This window comes from Rana temporaria, chromosome 3 (assembly GCF_905171775.1).
Source record: "Rana temporaria chromosome 3, aRanTem1.1, whole genome shotgun sequence".
NCBI lineage: Eukaryota > Metazoa > Chordata > Amphibia > Anura > Ranidae > Rana > Rana temporaria.
This window is the reverse complement of record NC_053491.1, coordinates 387,227,812-387,247,473: the sequence shown is the minus strand read 5'-3', so window position 1 is coordinate 387,247,473 and position 19,662 is coordinate 387,227,812. Positions and strand designations below refer to the sequence as shown.

Sequence of the window (19,662 nt, the reverse complement as noted above, 5' to 3'; positions counted from 1 at the left end):
TACAAGGTTGTTGGTAAGGTTAGGACCAGTGAGAAGAATATCGTTCAGGGATACGCCCTGATGCTTGGCACTGGAGTCGAACACTACCCTAATTTGTTTTGGCTTACGTGGATGGTACACTCCGAAGAAGGGTAGGTACCAGCACTCATCGTGTATTTGAAGAGGTGGAGCTGGCTCAGCATGCTCATTGTCAAAGATCCTCTTCATAAAGGTAATGAAATGGTCCTTCATTTCAGGCCTGTTCTTTAATGTTCGTTGAAGTGAGTTGAATCTGGATAAAGCCTGTTCCCGATTGTTTGGCAGTTTGACCCTTGCAGCACGAAGAGGCAATGGTGCAACCCAGCTGTTAGACTCATCCTTGAAGAATTCTTTGTCCATTATTTTGATGAACTCTCTGTCTTCAACTGACAAGGCTATTTTGTTGTCGTCACTTGTGGTACAAAACACTGTGGTACCTAGGTTGTCATCACACAGGATAGGAGTGGCATCAGGTACTTGGATGATGTCAAGAGGCTTCTCCTTTATTTCATAATGGTGAGGGCACTCTTTGAAGTGGGATGCGCGTCCATTTCCTAACATGTAAGTTTTGAAGGAGTGGATCTCAGATGATGTACACATTCTATCCAAGCATACATCGCCCACTATTACCCAGCCTAGATCAAGTCTTTGTGCATAAGGGGCATCCTCAGGTCCATCACACTGCTCACGTACCTTATGTACTCTAAGAATGTCTCTTCCTAGCAAGACTAAGATTTCAGCATTTATGTCCATTGCGGGAATCTCATCAGCAAGGTGCCTTAAGTGAGGATGGTGATATGCAACCTCTGGAGTAGGAATCTCTTCTCTTTCGTCTGGTATCTGGTCACACTCGACTAATGTTGGTAGGAGTATGCCCTCTTTCCCTTCGATATGAGACACCATGAACCCATCGACCCTTCTGCCGAAAGTCTCTACGCGACCAGAACAGGTTCTGAGAGTATACGGTGTGGCATGACCCTCAATGCCAAAGATCTCAAAGAATTTAGGCTTGACCAGGGATCTGTTGCTCTGTTCATCTATTATGGCATACATCCTGGCAGCTTTTTCAGGTTGACCCTCTGGGTATACCTTAACAAGGCATATCTTGGCACAGCACTTGTGATCTAAACCTTCTCCACAGACTTCTGTGCATGAAGAAGAAACATTCTCCTGGGCTAGAGCATGGCTTCGTTGCTCCCCGCCATGATTTGAGAGAGGGGTGGAGGTAGGTAGCTGCTGTGGGCTGTCTGTAAGTGGAGTAGGATGCATAGCTGTCACATGTCTTTCGCTGCTGCATTCTGTGCACTTGATGACAACTTTACAGTCCTTGGCAAAATGACTATAAGAAGCACAGCACCTGTAACATACTCCAAGTTTCTGGAGAATCTCCCTGCGCTCTTGTAAAGTCTTTGCTCTCAGCTCTCGGCATTTCTTAAGAGGGTGAGGCTTCTTGTGAATAGGGCACTGACGATTAGGATCTTTGTCACCCGAATTACTCTGGTATGCATGAGAGGATACGGGTGGTGAGATGTCTGTCCTTTTAACAGATATTGCTCTATGAAAGTCTCTGTGTTTAGCTGCTGTGTTGTCATACCTTGGAGATGGTGATGAAGCAGGCAAGTTGGGTTCACTGAAGCTGAAGCTGGGATCATTTCTCATCCAGGCTTGTTCACTGATGAACCTGCAAAAATATGAGAATGGAGGAAAGGATACGTTATAGTCTCTTTTGTACCTTGAGCCCTGCTGCGCCCATCTCTCCTGCAGGCCGTATGGCAGTTTAGACACCACTGGATTGACACCATGAGCAGTGTCCAGGAAGCTTAGACCAGGTAGACGTGGGTCTGTCTTTGCCAACTCTAACTCCATGAGGAGGTCACTTAGATCTTGGAGCTTGCGATAGTCTTTGTTCCCTATTTTTGGGAAGTTTTGCAGTCTCTTGAATAGAGCGCTTTCTATGGCTTCTGAGCTACCATAGGCTTGCTCAAGTCTTGCCCATGTGGCAACAAGACCTGCATCTGGGTGGTCAACATGTACTGTCCTCAGTCTTTTAACACGATTTGCAGATTCTGGCCCCAGCCACCTTATGAGCAAATCAAGTTCGTCCTTGCTATTAAGGTTGAAATTAGCAATAGCAGCCTTGAAGGTTGATCTCCAGGCCCTGTAGCTCTCTGGACAGTCATCAAACCTTGAGAGGCTGGTGATAATGAGCTCACGGCGTGCCATATAGCTGGCTAAGTCATTCAAGTCTGATCTCTCACTCTTTGGTGCCAAAGTAATCTGTGGAACCCCTTGGGTGTGAAAGTTCTCTGGTGAAGAAAGGTGAGGTTTACCAGGATGAAATGATGTTGCATGAGCGCTTAACTTTGGTGTAGTCTTTAAGGCTTCTGCTGGCTGTGGCTGGAGCTGCGGCTTGTCGCTGGAAGTCACCTTGTTGATGGCAGGAGTTGATGTGGTTTGCTGCGTAGATGCTCTGGCGTTGTGGACTTGAGGAGACTCAGGCATTTTGAGCTGGGAGGTCCCTGAGTTGAGAGTCAGAACAGTGTTGTTAGTAGGAGGTACAGGAGATGACTCTGTATCTTTGTAAACATTATGCTTTAGCACATAATCACTGGTGCGATCAATTGGATCTTCCAGTTTTGCTGGGATAAGACAGTCTGAATTAGTACTTTGACCCATTGCTTGTTCAAGGACTTTCAGCCTTGCTAGCGCACCTGCTTCCTCTTTCTCTATTTGCAGAATCTTTATTTGGGCTTCCATCTCTGCTTGGCGAGTTTTGCTCTGGGCTTCAAGAGCTTTGCTTTGGGCCTTCATCTCTGCTTCTTTCTTAGCAAGGGAGCTTTGCGCTTTTTTGGATTCAGCATCAGCGCGGGCCTCTATTAGCTTGTCGCTTAATGTTGAACTTCTGGAGCGAGAGGATCTAGAAGAACGTGCAGTGTGCTTGGTTGATGTTGATCTGTGAGATCTGGTCTCTTGCAGTTGAGCAATGCGGAGTTCTGCCTTACACTGAGCATTTTTCACTAAGAGATCCCTTTGTTGGTTCAATGCATCAGTCTTGGTCAGTTCTGCTGAAGAGTCCTCTATATTACAGTCTTGCAAGAAAGCAGTGTATTTTGCAGACAGCCGTTGGTAGTGTTCATACGCAGCAGATAGGCGAACTATAGAATCTCCTAGTTCAGCCGGTTGATCATTAAAGTGTGGCAAAACTGACATGCAGTGTGAAGTTCTGTCCCAGAAGTCTGATAGCTTGCTGGAGAACTTATCTCTAGTGTATTCGTAGTTTTCTCTGAGTTTCTGTATTGGTTTTATTGTACGCTTGGGTCTTACACTCTGTTCAGCAATATCTGCAGAGTCTGCTCCCTGTACGTCTGCGGGTTCAGAGGCATGATGAATCTGCGTTGGTTCAGCCGTAAAAGAGTGTTCAGAGCCTTGTCTAGACATTTCTCACGGTTTTGTAAAAAATGGTACTGTCTCTTTAAGAAGACGAACAGCAGCTTAGACAGGTGGGGTAACACAGTTCAATTAGAGAAACAGCTTTCAACATTCACATGAAGCGCAGTAAGCTTGTGCGACCATGTGCTTACACAAGATGGCGGCTGGCACTGAGCTTGATTGCAGATTAGGCACACACATATACCCAGCAGGCTGTAAGAATTCTATGCATCTTTTGACTATTCTGACTCCGATTGTTGTGATAGCGATATATCCCTTGCTGAGACCTCTATGCCTGGCCTATATAAGCAGATATACTCACTGCGGACAATCCTTGCCAGACAGTTGAACTCGTCAATACCGATTCATTCAAAAGAGGTGTTTATTCCTTAACTTCAGGGGTTACAGCAGATAACAGGAACAGCAGATGAATGGTGATAGTATTGTGCGGTCAAAAGATGATGCCTTTCCTACCCTGGGCAGAGTACATGAGTGTCCTTCTACATGTGGCTTGCTGGCTGGAGAGATGACACAGGAAGTACTCCACACAGGAAGCAGGGAGGGGCATACATACAGTGAAAATATGTGGTAACTCAAAGAATCACATAAACATGTGCATGCAACAAAGGCCACTAGATGGCAGCATAGGATAACACATATATTTAGCTATGAGAAAATAGTAGGCAAACCACACTATATAAACTCTAATCTATATAACAATGCTAATATTAACTGAGGCTATGCATCTCATATTCTATGCCCCTATTGGGGCAGCACATCTAAATCTTGAGGACATTTTTTTTTATTTTTTACATTTCATTTAGAAAATATATACATACATACACACACACACACACACACACACACATATCAGTGTTGCCAACCGCACATATTTTTACGGGCAGCCCGTAAAAGCGGGCACTTTTTTCTCCGTTCGTAAATGCCCGTAATGCTTAATTGCTCCATCGTGAACCTAACCTCCCCCACATGCCACTTTTATACTGGCTGGATCGGATGTAATTATCCATGCTCTTATTTGACATTGATTGGTTGCATCCATATTGTGGGAACAGTCTCCTTCTGATCAACCCCTGGGTGTCCTGGAGTGGCATGCTCAGCAGTGCCTTTTCATTTAAATGAGGCACTTCCCTCATCATCCAGCAACTTGTGTATCTTTATATCCCCCGCAGCGGTCATCCAGACAGGCTCACTGGGACTTCCACATACCCGCACAGTTGGGATTAGGTTCTGTGACACATATAGGAGGCATTCCAACACAGAGGTTGCCAGTACCAGTCCCCAGTCAGATTGTCTCACAGAACGATGAAGCGGCGGGATCGCCGATTTGATCGTTCTTGTCGTGCACAGAATCGGCGGCTGAAGACAGCGATATCTGAATGATGCCTGTAGCTGCAGGCATCATTCGGATATCACCGCACAAAGCCAAGAGGTTAATATCTACCTTAAATCACATTGCTTTTTGCCTTGCATACTTGTTTGTAGCCTAAATACTGAAATTTGCACCTAAAATGTAATTTTGTAACTTTTGTGAAATGCTAGTAAAAACGTGGCTGTGCCAGTAATTTTTGGGTGTGTCGTGCCCGTAAATTTCAATCTTGTAGGTTGGCAACACTGATTATAGATCTATATCTATATAGATAGATATAAAAAAAACATATTCAATAAAAAAACAAAATTACTTCATAAATTTAGCCCATTATGTATTCTGCTGCTACATTATTTTTGTAAAAAAATTAAATCTCAATAAGCATATATTGATTGGTTTGTGCAAAAGTTAGTGTGTATACAAACTATGGGATTTTTTTTTTATACTTGCAATGGCCATGATTATAGCAGGACTGCGATATTGCGGCAAACATTTAGAGACTAACCAACAGTATACTATACTGTGAGAGGTGCTTTTACTAGGGGAAGACATGGATCCTAGTCCCTGCTTAGTTCCACCCTGTGAGAATGGCGATCTGCCTTACATAGGCAGACCGCCATTCTGCCTGATAATCAGCGGGTGCCAGGAGACATCGAATCCGCAGTACCCGTTGATGGCGCGCATTCGTGCCCTCTACCCAAAAACAGTTGGATCACGTATATATATATATATATATATATATATATATATATATATATATATATATATATATATATATATATATATATATATATATATATATATATATATATATATATATAACGTGACCCAGCATAGAGGTGTCAACCTGTAGCAGTAAAATTGCTATAGGGTGGACCTTAAGTGGTTAAAGGCTAACACTGCAAAGCAGAGCGTGTGCATGCAACAAGCAAATACTGCTTGAATGGCCGGTGCTCAGGCATAGATTGAGGCCTGCTGAACTGAAGAAAGGAAGATCGTTTTAGCTTTATGACAACATTGGTTTATACAGCACAAACAATCAACGTGTTTCCGCCATAACAGCCTTACTCTGGCCAAAAGTAAGGTCATTATGGCGGAAGCACGTTGACTGTTTGTGCTGTATACACCAATGTCTTAAGAAATGAATGTTTTGTTGCACTTGACCGTGATGCCGGTCAGCTTCTTTTCTTCAAATTCTGTATAGCTGCCTCAAATGTATGAATCAATAGAACTACTAAATAAAATAAAAAATAAGATTGTTTACATTTAGTTCATGTCCTTTATTAAAATGATTGAAAAGACTATAAATCTCTTTATGGCAAAACTCTAGCTAAAAATAAGATTAAAACGAAGAGCCTATTAAAAGATAAACAAAACAGAGCCCTTGCACAACACAGTACCCGTACCATAGGCTCCTATTTCGGTGGCAGGGCGCAGCCGCGTGGCGGGACATCTAAAATGGTGGCCGTGAAAGGCAGGGGGATGGACGCTGCAGTGAAGACCACAGCTAAACCTCCATCACAGCCGCAGCCCGGAGGGTCCCCCATCCAGCCACCGCAACTGGTAAGAGATGCGAACCCCCCTGAATCCCCTGGCTCTTCAGCTTCCTGTGGTCTGGGCTCAGACATGTCTGAACTGGTGGGGGACAGAGACTTAAAGTGGAAGTTCACCCAAAAAGTAAATTTTTAACATTAGATTGAGGCTCGTTTTGTCAAGGGGAATCTGGTTTTTTTTTTTAAATCGAAGCAGTACTTACCGTTTTAGAGAGAGATTTTCTCCGCCGCTTCCGGGTATGGGCTGCGGGACTGGGCGTTCCTATTTGATTGACAGGCTTCCGACGGTCGCATACATCGCGTCACGATTTTCCGAAAGTAGCCGAACGTCGGTGCGCAGGCGCCGTATAGAGCCGCACCGACGTTCGGCTACTTTCGGAAAATCGTGACGCGATGTATGCGACCGTCGGAAGCCTGTCAATCAAATGAAAAAATGAATACCTCTAAATAAGGTGGAATTTTTCGGGCAACCATAAATATTGATGACAACTAGGTCATAAAAATATAAATTTATTACAAAATATAAATCAGCATAAATAATTCACAATACCATATAAATATTCAGATAAAAAATAGAAACATTGTACTGCTCTAGATCATCATATACCCCAGGACAAAGCTAAGGGTATGGATGGTCAAATGTTAACTGTACATCCTTCTTCAGGGAAAATAAGCAGTAGAATTTGTATCTGAAAGATGAAAAATACAAAATAAAGAATACAACAAAAGAAACTCCTGTGGTCAGGCATAGACATTGCAGCGTGTGGACATAATGGGGAAAAGGAGGAGGAACCAATTGTGCAAAGGAAAAGGACTCACCTTCTCCCAAGCAAAGGGCACCTAGGTTATCCCCAGGGAGCGGTAATACGGCCGGACCGAGTGGTGTGTCCAGTGCCCATGGGGTCTCTCCGTTCAAGAGGGCTCCAGAACCATGGGGGGTGGGATGAAAGTAAAATCCACCATTCAGGTCAGCAACCGACAGTAATACGCCTAAGCGATCACAGCTATAGGAAGATTTAAATGAATCATTAATATTATCACTTATCAAAGAGTAAACAACAAAGCAAATAGAGTGGGAGAGAAAGGCAAAAGCCTTAAAATACACTCACCACTCCCGTTGGCCCAACTCAATTGGAGATAAACCGATGTTCCAGTGGGAAATCCAGGGTCAATTATGACCAAGTATCATACACAAAAATCACCTCCCACTCCAGCAGGAGAAGGGAGGAAAGTGATTGCTGAAGCTACCCCCCTGACTTCCTTAAATACTTACCTTGGAAATGCTCATTGGCCCCAGATGGTGAGATTCCCTCCCCTTCAGTAGGACATGTGTCCTCTAATTAATTAAAAGGATGGCAATTAACTGGAGAAGCGGTGGGCATGTAACTAGTGCACCACCGCATTCTCCTTGTTGCAACGCTGGAGGTGCCGGGCGCGAGGACATCGCACCGAATACTGACGTCGGCACTCCGTACGTCACGTGACTGGCGGGCGGCGAATCCGACGCGCCATAGGTCACATGATACCAGCGTGTCGAATGCAACAGCTGGTGTCGCACATCGGACGCATCAATCACGACGCGACCGTGGGCGCCCAGCCGCTGCGTCACACATCCCAGAGGCAGTCAACGTGGTGTCTGCACGGAAGGTGAGAGAACATCCTTCAACCATCTATTGCCTGCAAAAATGCACGGCAACAGAAGGAGTATAAATAGACGGCCAATTGGGATAGTGACAACCAGGGGCATCCAATCCTAAAAAAATGTATATATATATAAATAAAAATAAAAAAAAGAGAAAAGAAAATGTATGTATGTGTATATATATATATATATATATATATATATATATATATATATATATATATATATATATATATATATATATATATATATATATATATATATATATATATATATAAAAATAAATATACATGTACAACATATGAAGGGGGATAGGGGCGGGGCCCGGCTGTCTCAACATTTACCACCCAAGGGGGAGGAAACGGAGACCAGGAAAGATATTAAAGTTCCTGGGACTCCTGAAGGGAGGGCTACGATGTTTACTGGCCCAAAAGCATTGGGAACTGACAGACTGGGAGTCTGTCTGTTATAATAAGGAATCAAATAACCACTGCCGGAGGGGAGAAAATGCCCTCTAGGGCATGACACGCCCCAGGGGCAAAGCACCTAGGTGCTACTCTCCCCCGGCAGTGGATGGAGGAGCCCTCTATAAGCGGAGAGGCCATGGACATCACAGATGTCTAGGAAAACACCCAAGGAGAGCCGGCCATAAGGTGGTGCCCCACCCACTCCCAGATGGAGGTCCACAAGTCATTCGCTGCAAAGACAATGCTATATCTGGTCACAGGTTAACAATCCAAAGTTAAATATTAACTGTAAATTCAACATATCAAAGTATCTCAATCTGTACAGTCACAGAATAAAAAAACATACAGCAGTTAAACAAAAAATCCTACTTTTACAAATCTCGGCTTACATCCTAAAAAAACTCAGTACCTATGCAGGGGGGGTGAAGGTGGTTTTTATGTCCCCCGAAGGCCTGTCAATCAAATAGGAACGCCCAGTCCCGAAGACCATACCCGGAAGCGGCGGAGAAGATCTCTCTCTAAAACGGTAAGTACTGCTTCGATTAAAAAAAAACACCCGATTCCCCTTGACAAAATGAGCATCAATCTAATGTTAAAAACATTTTTTCGGGTGAACTAGCACATCTTGTCTCTCCCTACACGAGAGGACCTGGATCGCTTTGCCATGGGAGTTGAAAAGGCCTTTAAGCAGGACATAGAGCAGCTGAAAACTTACACTATTATCATAGTTAATTAAATAAGGTATAAACCTGGTAAAGAATTCATCACCAGTGTCAGGTGCAGGGGAGAGGAGGTAGCACTGGACAATGGCTGGGAATTCTGGGAGCCCATGTCTATAGGCTCCCATGTCCCAGCCGTTGTTTGCGCTTTCTCCTCTCCCATGCAACTGCTACTGACTGACACAGGGGAGCCAGAGCAGCTGATCCCATGGCCAAACCAGAGTGCATTAAAAAAAAAAGTAAGTTGGGCTGGAATTCTACTTTAAATCCAGAGATTTCTCCTGTAGTACTATTTCAGCCACTAGATGTCCTCACTCTGATGGCCAGCATAATTTAACTCACTTCCCCTGAGCAATGGTAGTTCTGGACCAGCACCAGCCTGTGACTGAACAGAGGAAGGAGAAGCAGCACAGTGAGGAGACTGTCTCTGTCAGCAGTGATTTAAAAACTGCATTTCAAAATTACTCTGGTTACCTTTGTGTAATAATAAAATTGTTTTAGCCTAGGTTCACACTGCTGCGAATTCAAAATCGCGGTAAAATGCGCGATTTTACCGCGATTTCGCGGCCGCGATTTTGGCCGCAATTTAATGTAAATCGCGGCCCAAAATCGCAAAAAGTAGTACAGGAACTACTTTTTGAAATCACAGATGCGGCGTCGCACTGATTAGGACAGTGCTATTGCCGACAATTGCTGCCGATTTGAGATGCGATTTGACATGTCAAATCGCGTTCCAAATCGTACCCAGTGTGAACCAGGGCTTAAACCTGAATCATCTCATCAAGTGTAAAAAAATATGCAAATGAAAAAAAAAACAGGAAGGGGCAAATACTTTTTCACAGCACTGTGTTGAGCACCCAGGCCTGTTTTCTTTTGGATATATGTGCAGTGGCAACTACTAGTATACAGTTGTGCTCACAAGTTTACATACACTGGCATAATTTATGATTTCTTGGCCATCTTTCAGAGAATATGAATGGATTACACAAAAAAAAATTCACTTGTGGTTAGTGTTTGTTTGAAGCCATTTATTATGAATCAATTGTGTTTACTCTTTAAATCATAATGGCAACAGAAACTACCTAAAGGACCCTGATCAAAAGTTTACATACCCTGGTGATTTTGGCCTGATAACATGCACACAAGTTGACACAAAGGGGTTTGAATGGCTGTTAAAAGGTAACCCATCCTCACCTGTGATCTGTTTTCTTGTAATTAGTGTGTGTGTGTGTGTGTGTGTGTGTGTGTGTGTAGCTGGATTCACACCTATGCATTTTTAGTACTTTTTGCATTTTCCAGATTTGCACTACAGATTGTGTTCCATAGGAAACCATATTAAATGGACTGTAATGCAAATCTGCAATATGCAAAAAGCACTAAAACTGCATAGATGTGAATCCAGCCAAAAAGGTCATTTAGTTTCTGGACTCCTGACAGACCCTTGCATCTTTCATCCAGTACTGCACTGACGATTCTGAGTCATGGGGAAAGCAAAAGAATTGTCAAAAGGATCTGAAGGAAAGGGTGGTTGAACTGTGTAAAACAGGAAAGGGATATAAAAAGATATCCAAAGGAATTGAGAATGCCAATCAGCAGTGTTCAAACTCTAATCAAGAAGTGGAAAAGTAGGGGTTCTGTTGAAACCAAACCGTGGTCAGAAAATTTCAGCCACAACTGCCAGGAAAATTGTTTGGGGTGCAAAGAAAAACCCACAAATACATTCAGTCGAAACACAGGACTCTTTAAAAACATGTGATGTGGCTATTTCAAGATGCACAATAAGGAGAAAGATGGTCTGCATGGTCAAGTCGCCAGAAGAAAGCCATTGATACACAAATGCCACAAAGTATCCCGCTTACAATAGCAAAACAGTACAGAGGACAAGCCTCAAACCCTCTGGCATAAAGTCATTTGGAGTGAGGAGACCAAAATGTACCTTTTTGGCCACAACCATAAACATAAAACCTAAAGAGAGGAGTCAACAAGGCCTGATGATGAAAGGTACACCATATGTATGTTATCAAAAAATACTGGAGGAACATTTTCATTCATCAGCCAGGAAGTTGCGCATGGGACGTACATGGACATTCCAACATGGCAATGATCCAAAACACGAGGCCAAGTCAACATGTCATTGGCTACAGCAGAATGAAGTGAAGATTCTGGAGTGATCATCTCCTGACCTCAATATCATTGAACCACTATGGGGAGATCTCAAATGTGCAATTCATGCAAGACAGCCCAAGAATTTACAGGAACTGGAGGCTTTTTGCCACGAAGAATGGGCAGCTTTACCATCTGTGAATGAAGCTCTTTATCTTCTCAAATAGCACAAAAGACTTCAAGCTGTCATTGATGTTAAAGGGGGCAATACACATTATTAAGAACTGGGGTATGTAAACTTTTGATCAGGGTCATTTGGGTAGTTTCTGTTGCCATTATGGATTTAAAGAGTTAACACTTCAGCCAAACGCTAACCATGAGTGGAAAAAAAAAAAAAAAAAGGTTGTGTTTTCTATTCTATTATATTCTCTAAAAAATGGAATGGAAAATAAATAAAATTTTTCCAGGGTATGTGAAATTATGAACACAAGTGTATATACGCCTAATGACTTGTGGGTCATCTATGTTTGCTGATTGCAGATTGCTTTTATAATTAACAAATTTTAATTTCTACTTTAAATGATGAAAGTACAACTACAGGTTTATGAAAAGAGGATCTTGTTTCCGTGACTCACATTTCTTGTTTTCCAGGTTCCCTTGATCTTTCCTATTGTGTTTACTACAATGAGCCTGTTTATTGTGTCAATGTCCCTGTACTCAGATCCAGTGAATACAGGCATTGGCTGTCTTATCACTCTGAGTGGTTTACCTGTTTATTATTTAACGGTCCACAAGCAAAGAGTGCCCCAGCGGTGGAGAGATGTCTTCAGTAAGTAATTCACATTTTCCAAGTGCAGGCCTATTATCACACCTCTCAAGCATTTTCAAAACCGTCATTGAAGATTATCACACGTGTCTGTTCTGTAAATATTGAAATAAGGAGTTGGGCTTTAAGATGTAAAATATCTAACTGTTGAAGCTATAGGGTCCCCCTAAACAACATTTTTGACTTACAACCCCAAAAAAAGTTGAAACTCTAAAATCTACATAAAAACAGAATGCAATGATTTTCAAATCTCATTAATCCATATTTTATTCACAATAGAAAACATATCACTTTAAAATGAGAAAATGTATTTTAAGAAAAAGAAGGTCATTTTGAAATTGATGGCAGCAACACATCTCAAAAAAGTTGTAACAGATAAACAAAAAGCTGTAAAAGGAATTAGTACCAAAAGAGAAAAGCTGGAAGAACATTTTGCAACTAATTAGGTTAATTGGCAACAGGTCAGTAACATGATTGGGTATAAATAAAGCATCTTAAAGAGTCAGAGGGGTTGATTTACTAAAGACAAATCTACTTTGCACTACAAGTGCAGTCGCTGTAGATCTGAGGGGGACATGCAAGGAAAATAAAAAACTGAATCTTTTTTGCTTATACGTGATTGGATGATAAAATCAGCAGCGCTTCCCCTCATTTCAGATCTTCCCCTCAGGTCTAAAGTTAACTGCACTTGTAGTGCAAAGTGGATATTCCTTTAGTAAATAAACCCCAGAGTGTCTCAGTAAAGCTTGTCAGAGGTTCAGCAATCTGTGAAAAGCTGCATCTAAAAATTGTCAAACAAGTTAAGAATAATGTTGGGACAGGGCAATGCCTACGACTGTGTAGCAAACCCTCCTCTAACAACACTCTTTAAATGTCTGGGAACTGAGGAGACCAGCTGCTGGAGTTTTGGGAGAGCAATGTTGTCCCATTCTTGCCTGAGCATATGCTGCGCTAAAACCAGGATATACCGTATTTATCGCCATATAACACGCACAGGTGTATAACACGCACCTTAATTTTAAGAGGGAAGTTTCAGGAAAAAACGTAAATTTTAAATAAAGAACTTTGAAGCAAAATAAGGGTCATTTGCCATCAATGCAGCCTGATCAATGCCCATCTGCAGCTTCAAAATTGCCCAGTAATGCAGCTTGATCAATGCCCATCTGCAGTCTCACCATTGCCCATCAATGCAGCTTGATCAATGTCCATCTGCAGCCTCCCCATGGCCATGAATGCAGCCTGATCAATCTAAGAGGGGGGGCGGGATGAGCGCCGTCGGATTACATACAGCGAGAATCTCCTTTTTACTCAGCGGCCTCTTTAATACAAAGTCCCGCCTCCTGGATCGGCTTCTATGATAGACAGAACACTGGTCCAATGCTGGCCCAGGAGACGGGACTTCCTATTACAGAGGCCGCTAAGTAAACAGATTCTCGCTGTACTAATCTGACGGCGCACATCGCACCCCCCTCCCCTCCGAGGCCGTCCAAATTGCAGTATCGGCGTATAACACGCACACACTATTTGCAGCGTGAAAAAGTGAGTGTTGTACGCCATTAACCAGTTCCCGACCCCCGCATGTACATATACGTCCACAATATGGCACGTACAGGCACATGGGCGTACATGTACGTCCTCGCCTATTAGCGGGTGGGGGGTCCGATCGGGAACCCCCCCGCTACATGCGGAGGTCGGGTCCGCTCGGGGAGCGATCCGGGACCGCGGCGCGGCTATTTGTTTATAGCCGCTCCGTCGCGATCGCTCCCCGGAGCTGAAGAACGGGGAGAGCCGTGTGTAAACACGGCTTCCCCGTGCTTCACTGTGTCGGCGCATCGATCGCGTCATTCCCTTTATAGGGAAGACACGATCGATGACGTCATTCCTACAGCCACACCCCCCTACAGTTGTAAACACATACTAGGTGCACCCTAACTCCTACAGCGCCACCTGTGGTTAACTCCCAAACTGCAACTGTCATTTTCACAATAAAGAATGCAATTTAAATGCATTTTTTGCTGTGAAAATGACAATGGTCCCAAAAATGTGTCAAAATTGTCCGAAGTGTCCGCCATAATGTCGCAGTCACGAAAAAAATTGCTGATCGCCGCCATTAGTAGTAAAAAAAAAAAAAATTAATAAAAATGCAATAAAACTATCCCCTATTTTGTAAACGCTATAAATTTTGCGCAAACCAATCGATAAACGCTTATTGCGATTTTTTTTACTAAAAATAGGTAGAAGAATACGTATCGGCCTAAACTGAGGAAAAAAAATGTTTTTATATATGTTTTTGGGGGATATTTATTAACCACTTCCCGACCCCCGCATGTACATATACGTCCACAATATGGCACGTACAGGCACATGGGCGTATAGGTACGTCCTCGCCTATTAGCGGGTGGGGGGTCCGATCGGGACCCCCCCCGCTACATGCGGAGGTCGGGTCCGCTCGGGGAGCGATCCGGGACCACGGCGCGGCTATTTGTTTATAGCCGCTCCGTCGCGATCGCTCCCCGGGAGCTGAAGAACGAGGAGAGCCGTGTGTAAACACGGCTTCCCCGTCCTTCACTATGGCGGCGCATCGATCGCGTCATTCCCTTTATAGGGAAGACACGATCGATGACGTCATTCCTACAGCCACACCCCCAAACAGTTGTAAACACATACTAGGTGCACCCTAACTCCTACAGCGCCACCTGTGGTTAACTCCCAAACTGCAACTGTCATTTTCACAATAAAGAATGCAATTTAAATGCATTTTTTGCTGTGAAAATGACAATGGTCCCAAAAATGTGTCAAAATTGTCCGAAGTGTCCGCCATAATGTCGCAGTCACGAAAAAAATTGCTGATCGCCGCCATTAGTAGTAAAAAAAAAAAAAAAAATAAAAATGCAATAAAACTATCCCCTATTTTGTAAACACTATAAATTTTGCGCAAACCAATCGATAAACGCTTATTGCGATTTTTTTTACTAAAAATAGGTAGAAGAATACGTATCGGCCTAAACTGAGGAAAAAAAATGTTTTTATATATGTTTTTGGGGGATATTTATTACAGCAAAAAGTAAAAAATATTGCTTTTTTTTCAAAATTGTCGCTCTATTTTTGTTTATAGCGCAAAAACTAAAAACCGCAGATGTGATCAAATACCACCAAAAGAAAGCTCTATTTGTGGGGAAAAAAGGACGCCAATTTTGTTTGGGAGCCACGTCGCACGACCGCGCAATTGTCTGTTAAAGCGACGCAGTCCCGAACTGTAAAAACACCTTGGGTCTTTAGGCTGCATATTGGTCCGGGGCTTAAGTGGTTATAGCAAAAAGTAAAAAATATTGCATTTTTTTCAAAATTGTCGCTCTATTTTTGTTTATAGCGCAAAAACTAAAAACCGCAGATGTGATCAAATACCACCAAAAGAAAGCTCTATTTGTGGGGGGAAAAAGGACGCCAATTTTGTTTGGGAGCCACGTCGCACGACCGCGCAATTGTCTGTTAAAGCGACGCAGTCCCGAACTGTAAAAACACCTTGGGTCTTTAGGCTGCATATTGGTCCGGGGCTTAACTGGTTAAATACAGTATGTCTTTTAGTATTGACGATGCCCTTCCAGATGTGCAAGCTGCCTATTCTGTACGCACTAATGCACCCTCATACCATCAGCGATGCTGGATTTGAAAGAAGCGCTTATAGCGAGCCAGAAGATCCCTCTTCTTTAGTCCCGAGGATATGGTTGCCAAAAAGAATGTCAGATTTCAATTCATTTGACCACGGATTAAAGGGGTTGTAAAGGTACAATTTTTTTCCCCTAAATAGCTTCCTTTACCTTAGTGCAGTCCTCCTTCACTTGCCTCATCCTTCCATTTTGCTTTTAAATGTCCTCATTTCTTATGAGAAATCCTCACTTCCTGTTCTTCTGTCTAACTCCACACAGTAATGCAAAGCTTTCTCCCTGGTGTGGAGTGTCGTGCTCGCCCCCTCCCTTGAACTACAGGAGAGTCAGGACGTCCACTGACACACATCTCCTTTCTCTATTTGCAACATAGAGAACGTCCTGACTCTCCTGTAGTCCAATGGAGGGAGCGAGCACGACACTCCACACCAGGGAGAAAGCCTCACATTACTGTGTGGAGTTACAGACAGAAGAACAGGAAGTGAGGATTTCTCAGAAGAAGGAAGGACATTTAAAAGCAAAATGGAAGGATGAGGTAAGTGAAGGAGGACTGCACTAAGGTAAAGGTTGTAACCTTTACAACCCCTTTAACTTTGCAACAGCCCAGAGAAGACGGTCGCGTTTCTGAAGAACATTCAGATATGGCTTTTTTCCATGAAGAGCTTTACCTTGCATTTTTGGATGGCACGGTGAGCTGTGTTAAACAGAAAATGATTTTTGGATTTATTCCTGAGCCCATGCAGTGATGTCCATCACAGAATTATGCCTGATTTTAATGCAGTGCCTGCAGAGGGCCTGAAGATGACATCCAAATTCGTTTTTAGCCTTGTCCCTCATGCACAGAGATTTCTCCAGAGTCTCCGAATCTTTTGATGATTTGTACTGTAAATGATGATTTTAAGTCTTTACAATTTTACATTGTCAAACTATTTCAGAAAAATGTTCTTCAATTTTTAGACACAACTTTTCACAGATTAGTGAACCTCTGCCCATCTTTACTTCTGAAACACTCTGATTCTCTAAGATGCTCTTTTTAGAATACCCAATCACGTTACTGACCTGTTGCTAATTAACCTAATTAGCTGCAAGCTTTCTGTTGCCCTGTTGCAACTTTTTGAGATGTGTTGCTGCTATCAATTTCAAAAACACCTTATTTTTCTTAAAATGTTATATTTTCTCAGTTGTGAATTATTATTATTATTCTTTTGTGAATAAAAAGTTTTTATGAGATTTGTAGATCATTGCATTCTATTTTAATATAGCTTTTAGACAGCATCCCAGCTTTTTTTTGTAGTTGTAGAAAGGGTGTTTCTTTAGATGCAGTTAGTAGAGTACTTAACCACCAGGCACGTAAACCCACTTAATAACCAGACCAATTTTCAGCTTTCGGTGCTCTCACAATTTGAATGACAATTACTCAGTCATACAACATTGTACCCAAATGAAATGTTCGTCCTTTTTTTCACACAAATAGAGCTTTCTTTTGGTGGTATTTAATCACTGTTGGGTTTTTTATTTTTTGCGCTATAAGAGGAAAAAGACTGAAAATTCTGTAAAAAAAAAAAGAATTTTTGTTTGTTATAAAATTTAGCACATTTTGTATTTTTTCTTCATTCTTTTGCATAATGTGAAAGATTACGAAGTTACATCGAGTAAATAGATACCCAACATGTCACCCTTCAAAATTGCACACGCTCGTGGAATGGCGCCAAACTTCGCTACTTAAAAATCCCCATAGGTGACGTTGTAGGGTATTGTGGGGTATTGCAGGGTATTGTGGGGTATTGCAGAGTATTGTGGGGTATTGCACAGGGTATTGTGTATTGAACAGTATGGGCAGGGATAGCTGAGCATGTAGGGATGGATGGATGGCTGGATCTGTGACTGCATTTGTCACAGATCCAGCCCACAGCACTCGTGCTGCATCCGCTCTCTCCCCTCTCCTCTCACACTGTACCGTTCGGTACGGGGAGGGAGGAACCGGCGTCATCACATGACGCCGGTTTGTTTACAAGTGATCGCTCTGTCATTGGACGGAGCGATCACGTGGAAAACCGCCGCCATCAGCGGCGATTTACCGTGATGCGCCGGGTCTTCCGGACCCGGCGGTCACGGACATTCCCATGTGCACGCCCCATGGGGCGCGCGGGAGCGCAATTCTGGGAGGACGTCCATGGAGTTAAGGAACCGCCTTGTAGACGTCTTTCGTCTATAGGGCGGTGATTAAGCGGTTAAAGGGGTTGTAAAGGTTTGTCTTTTATTTTTTTAAATAGGTTCCTTTAAGCTAGTGCATTGTTGGTTCACTTACCTTTTCCTTAGATTTCCTTTAAAACATTTTTTTTCTTTTTTTTTTCACTTCATGTTTCTCCTCAGTAAGCTTTCCACCATTATCCGAGCGGTAGAAAGTAATTTCGAACAGCTTACTGAACAGCTTACTGAGGAGGAACAGGAAGTGAGAAATTCAGACAAAGAAAAAAAAAACATTTAGAAGGGAAATCGAAGGAAAAGGTAAGTGAACCAACAATGCACTAGCTTAAATGAACCCATTTAGAAAATAAAAATCAAACCTTTATAACCCCTTTAATGTAGAGTTCTTTCATGGCGGAAATGGAATTTTTTTGCTTTTATGTGGCAGTTAATCACTTAAAAGTAGAAGCTCTGGCACTTGTACCATAAAATAAATAGGAATAACGTGTTTTAAAGCTGAAATAGTTTTCACCTGTGGGAGTATCTTTTTTACTAATTCATTTTTTCCCCAATTATCTCCTAGATTTACTAACGATGAAACTACAAATACTGATGGAAGTTATCCCTCAGGAAGTTAAGACATACTAGACAGGAAAACCCAGTTGGCAACAGCCCCAGGACATGGCAGATGCAGTCTGACACGCATAACTCGTATATATAGAAAGATGGAATATGCAGACTTAAAACTGAATTTGTTGTCAGGTATATTAAATAATAATTCCAGACATCAGCATATTCTAGACATAATTACATTGGCCTAGCTTGGACCAATATAACTATGCATATGACCTACATAGCTGATGCCAGTGGAAGCTGAAAATCATTAAAGTAGATAAATACACTCTTGCTTCCAGATCCCATGCCGAGCCGCTACCCTACTACATTATGAACACAGGAGGTCAGCCACTGGGCATGGGCTCCATTCAGAGAACACTTCACATTTTCTGAATGGATGCAAAGCATGACATTCCTGTCCTGCCTTTCCACCTTGTCCAATCTAAGAAAGCTTTGCATTCATTTAGAAAACAAAAAGCATTCTCTGAATGGCACCTATGCTGAGTGGCTGACCTCCTGTGTTCACAATGCATCAGACTGGCTTCTCGACATGCATCCTGGAAGTAGGTGGCGATCACTGAAGTAGTGGTGTCTACTTGAGTGATTTCCAGCTTCCACTTGGCACCGGACTGGTATGTCAGTCATATTGGACAAAGCTGGACCAATGTAACCATGCATAACATACCGGTACCAAGGCCTACAATTATTCTTTAAATCATAAAAAACAATAAATGTATTTTTATATTCAACTAGGTTAACTGGCTGATTTTTTTTTTATTTTTTTTAAATATGAGACTCCTGTATACCTCTGCACAGCAACACCTAAGAGTGGGAGTGGACTGGACAGGAACCAACCAATAAGGTTCTGCTGCAATGGTGACCGGAGAAGAGAACCAAGTCAGCCAGAGCAGAATTTCATCAGTGTGCTTCCTTTTCATTGTCAAATCAGCACGCTGGGAGTGTGTCCTTGACTAAGCTGTGCTCCTGCAGTGAAGGTTGAGAACCAGGCTGTGCTGTCTGGCAAGAATGCCCAGGAAAAAAAAAAAGGGAC

The 19,662-nt window shown here is 42.6% G+C and overlaps 1 protein-coding gene across 1 annotated transcript in view; it reads left to right on the top strand.

The window, feature by feature from the left end:
• LOC120932907 (cystine/glutamate transporter-like) overlaps positions 1–19,364 on the top strand; it is a 54,486-nt gene extending 35,122 nt beyond the window's left edge. Inside the window, exons 11-12 of the mRNA XM_040345747.1 lie at positions 11,970–12,147; positions 18,580–19,364. Coding sequence (XP_040201681.1) covers positions 11,970–12,147; positions 18,580–18,644 — 243 coding nt within the window. The 3' untranslated portion in view covers positions 18,645–19,364. The remainder of the gene's footprint in view (positions 1–11,969; positions 12,148–18,579) is intronic.
• Positions 19,365–19,662: the final 298 nt, after the last annotated feature.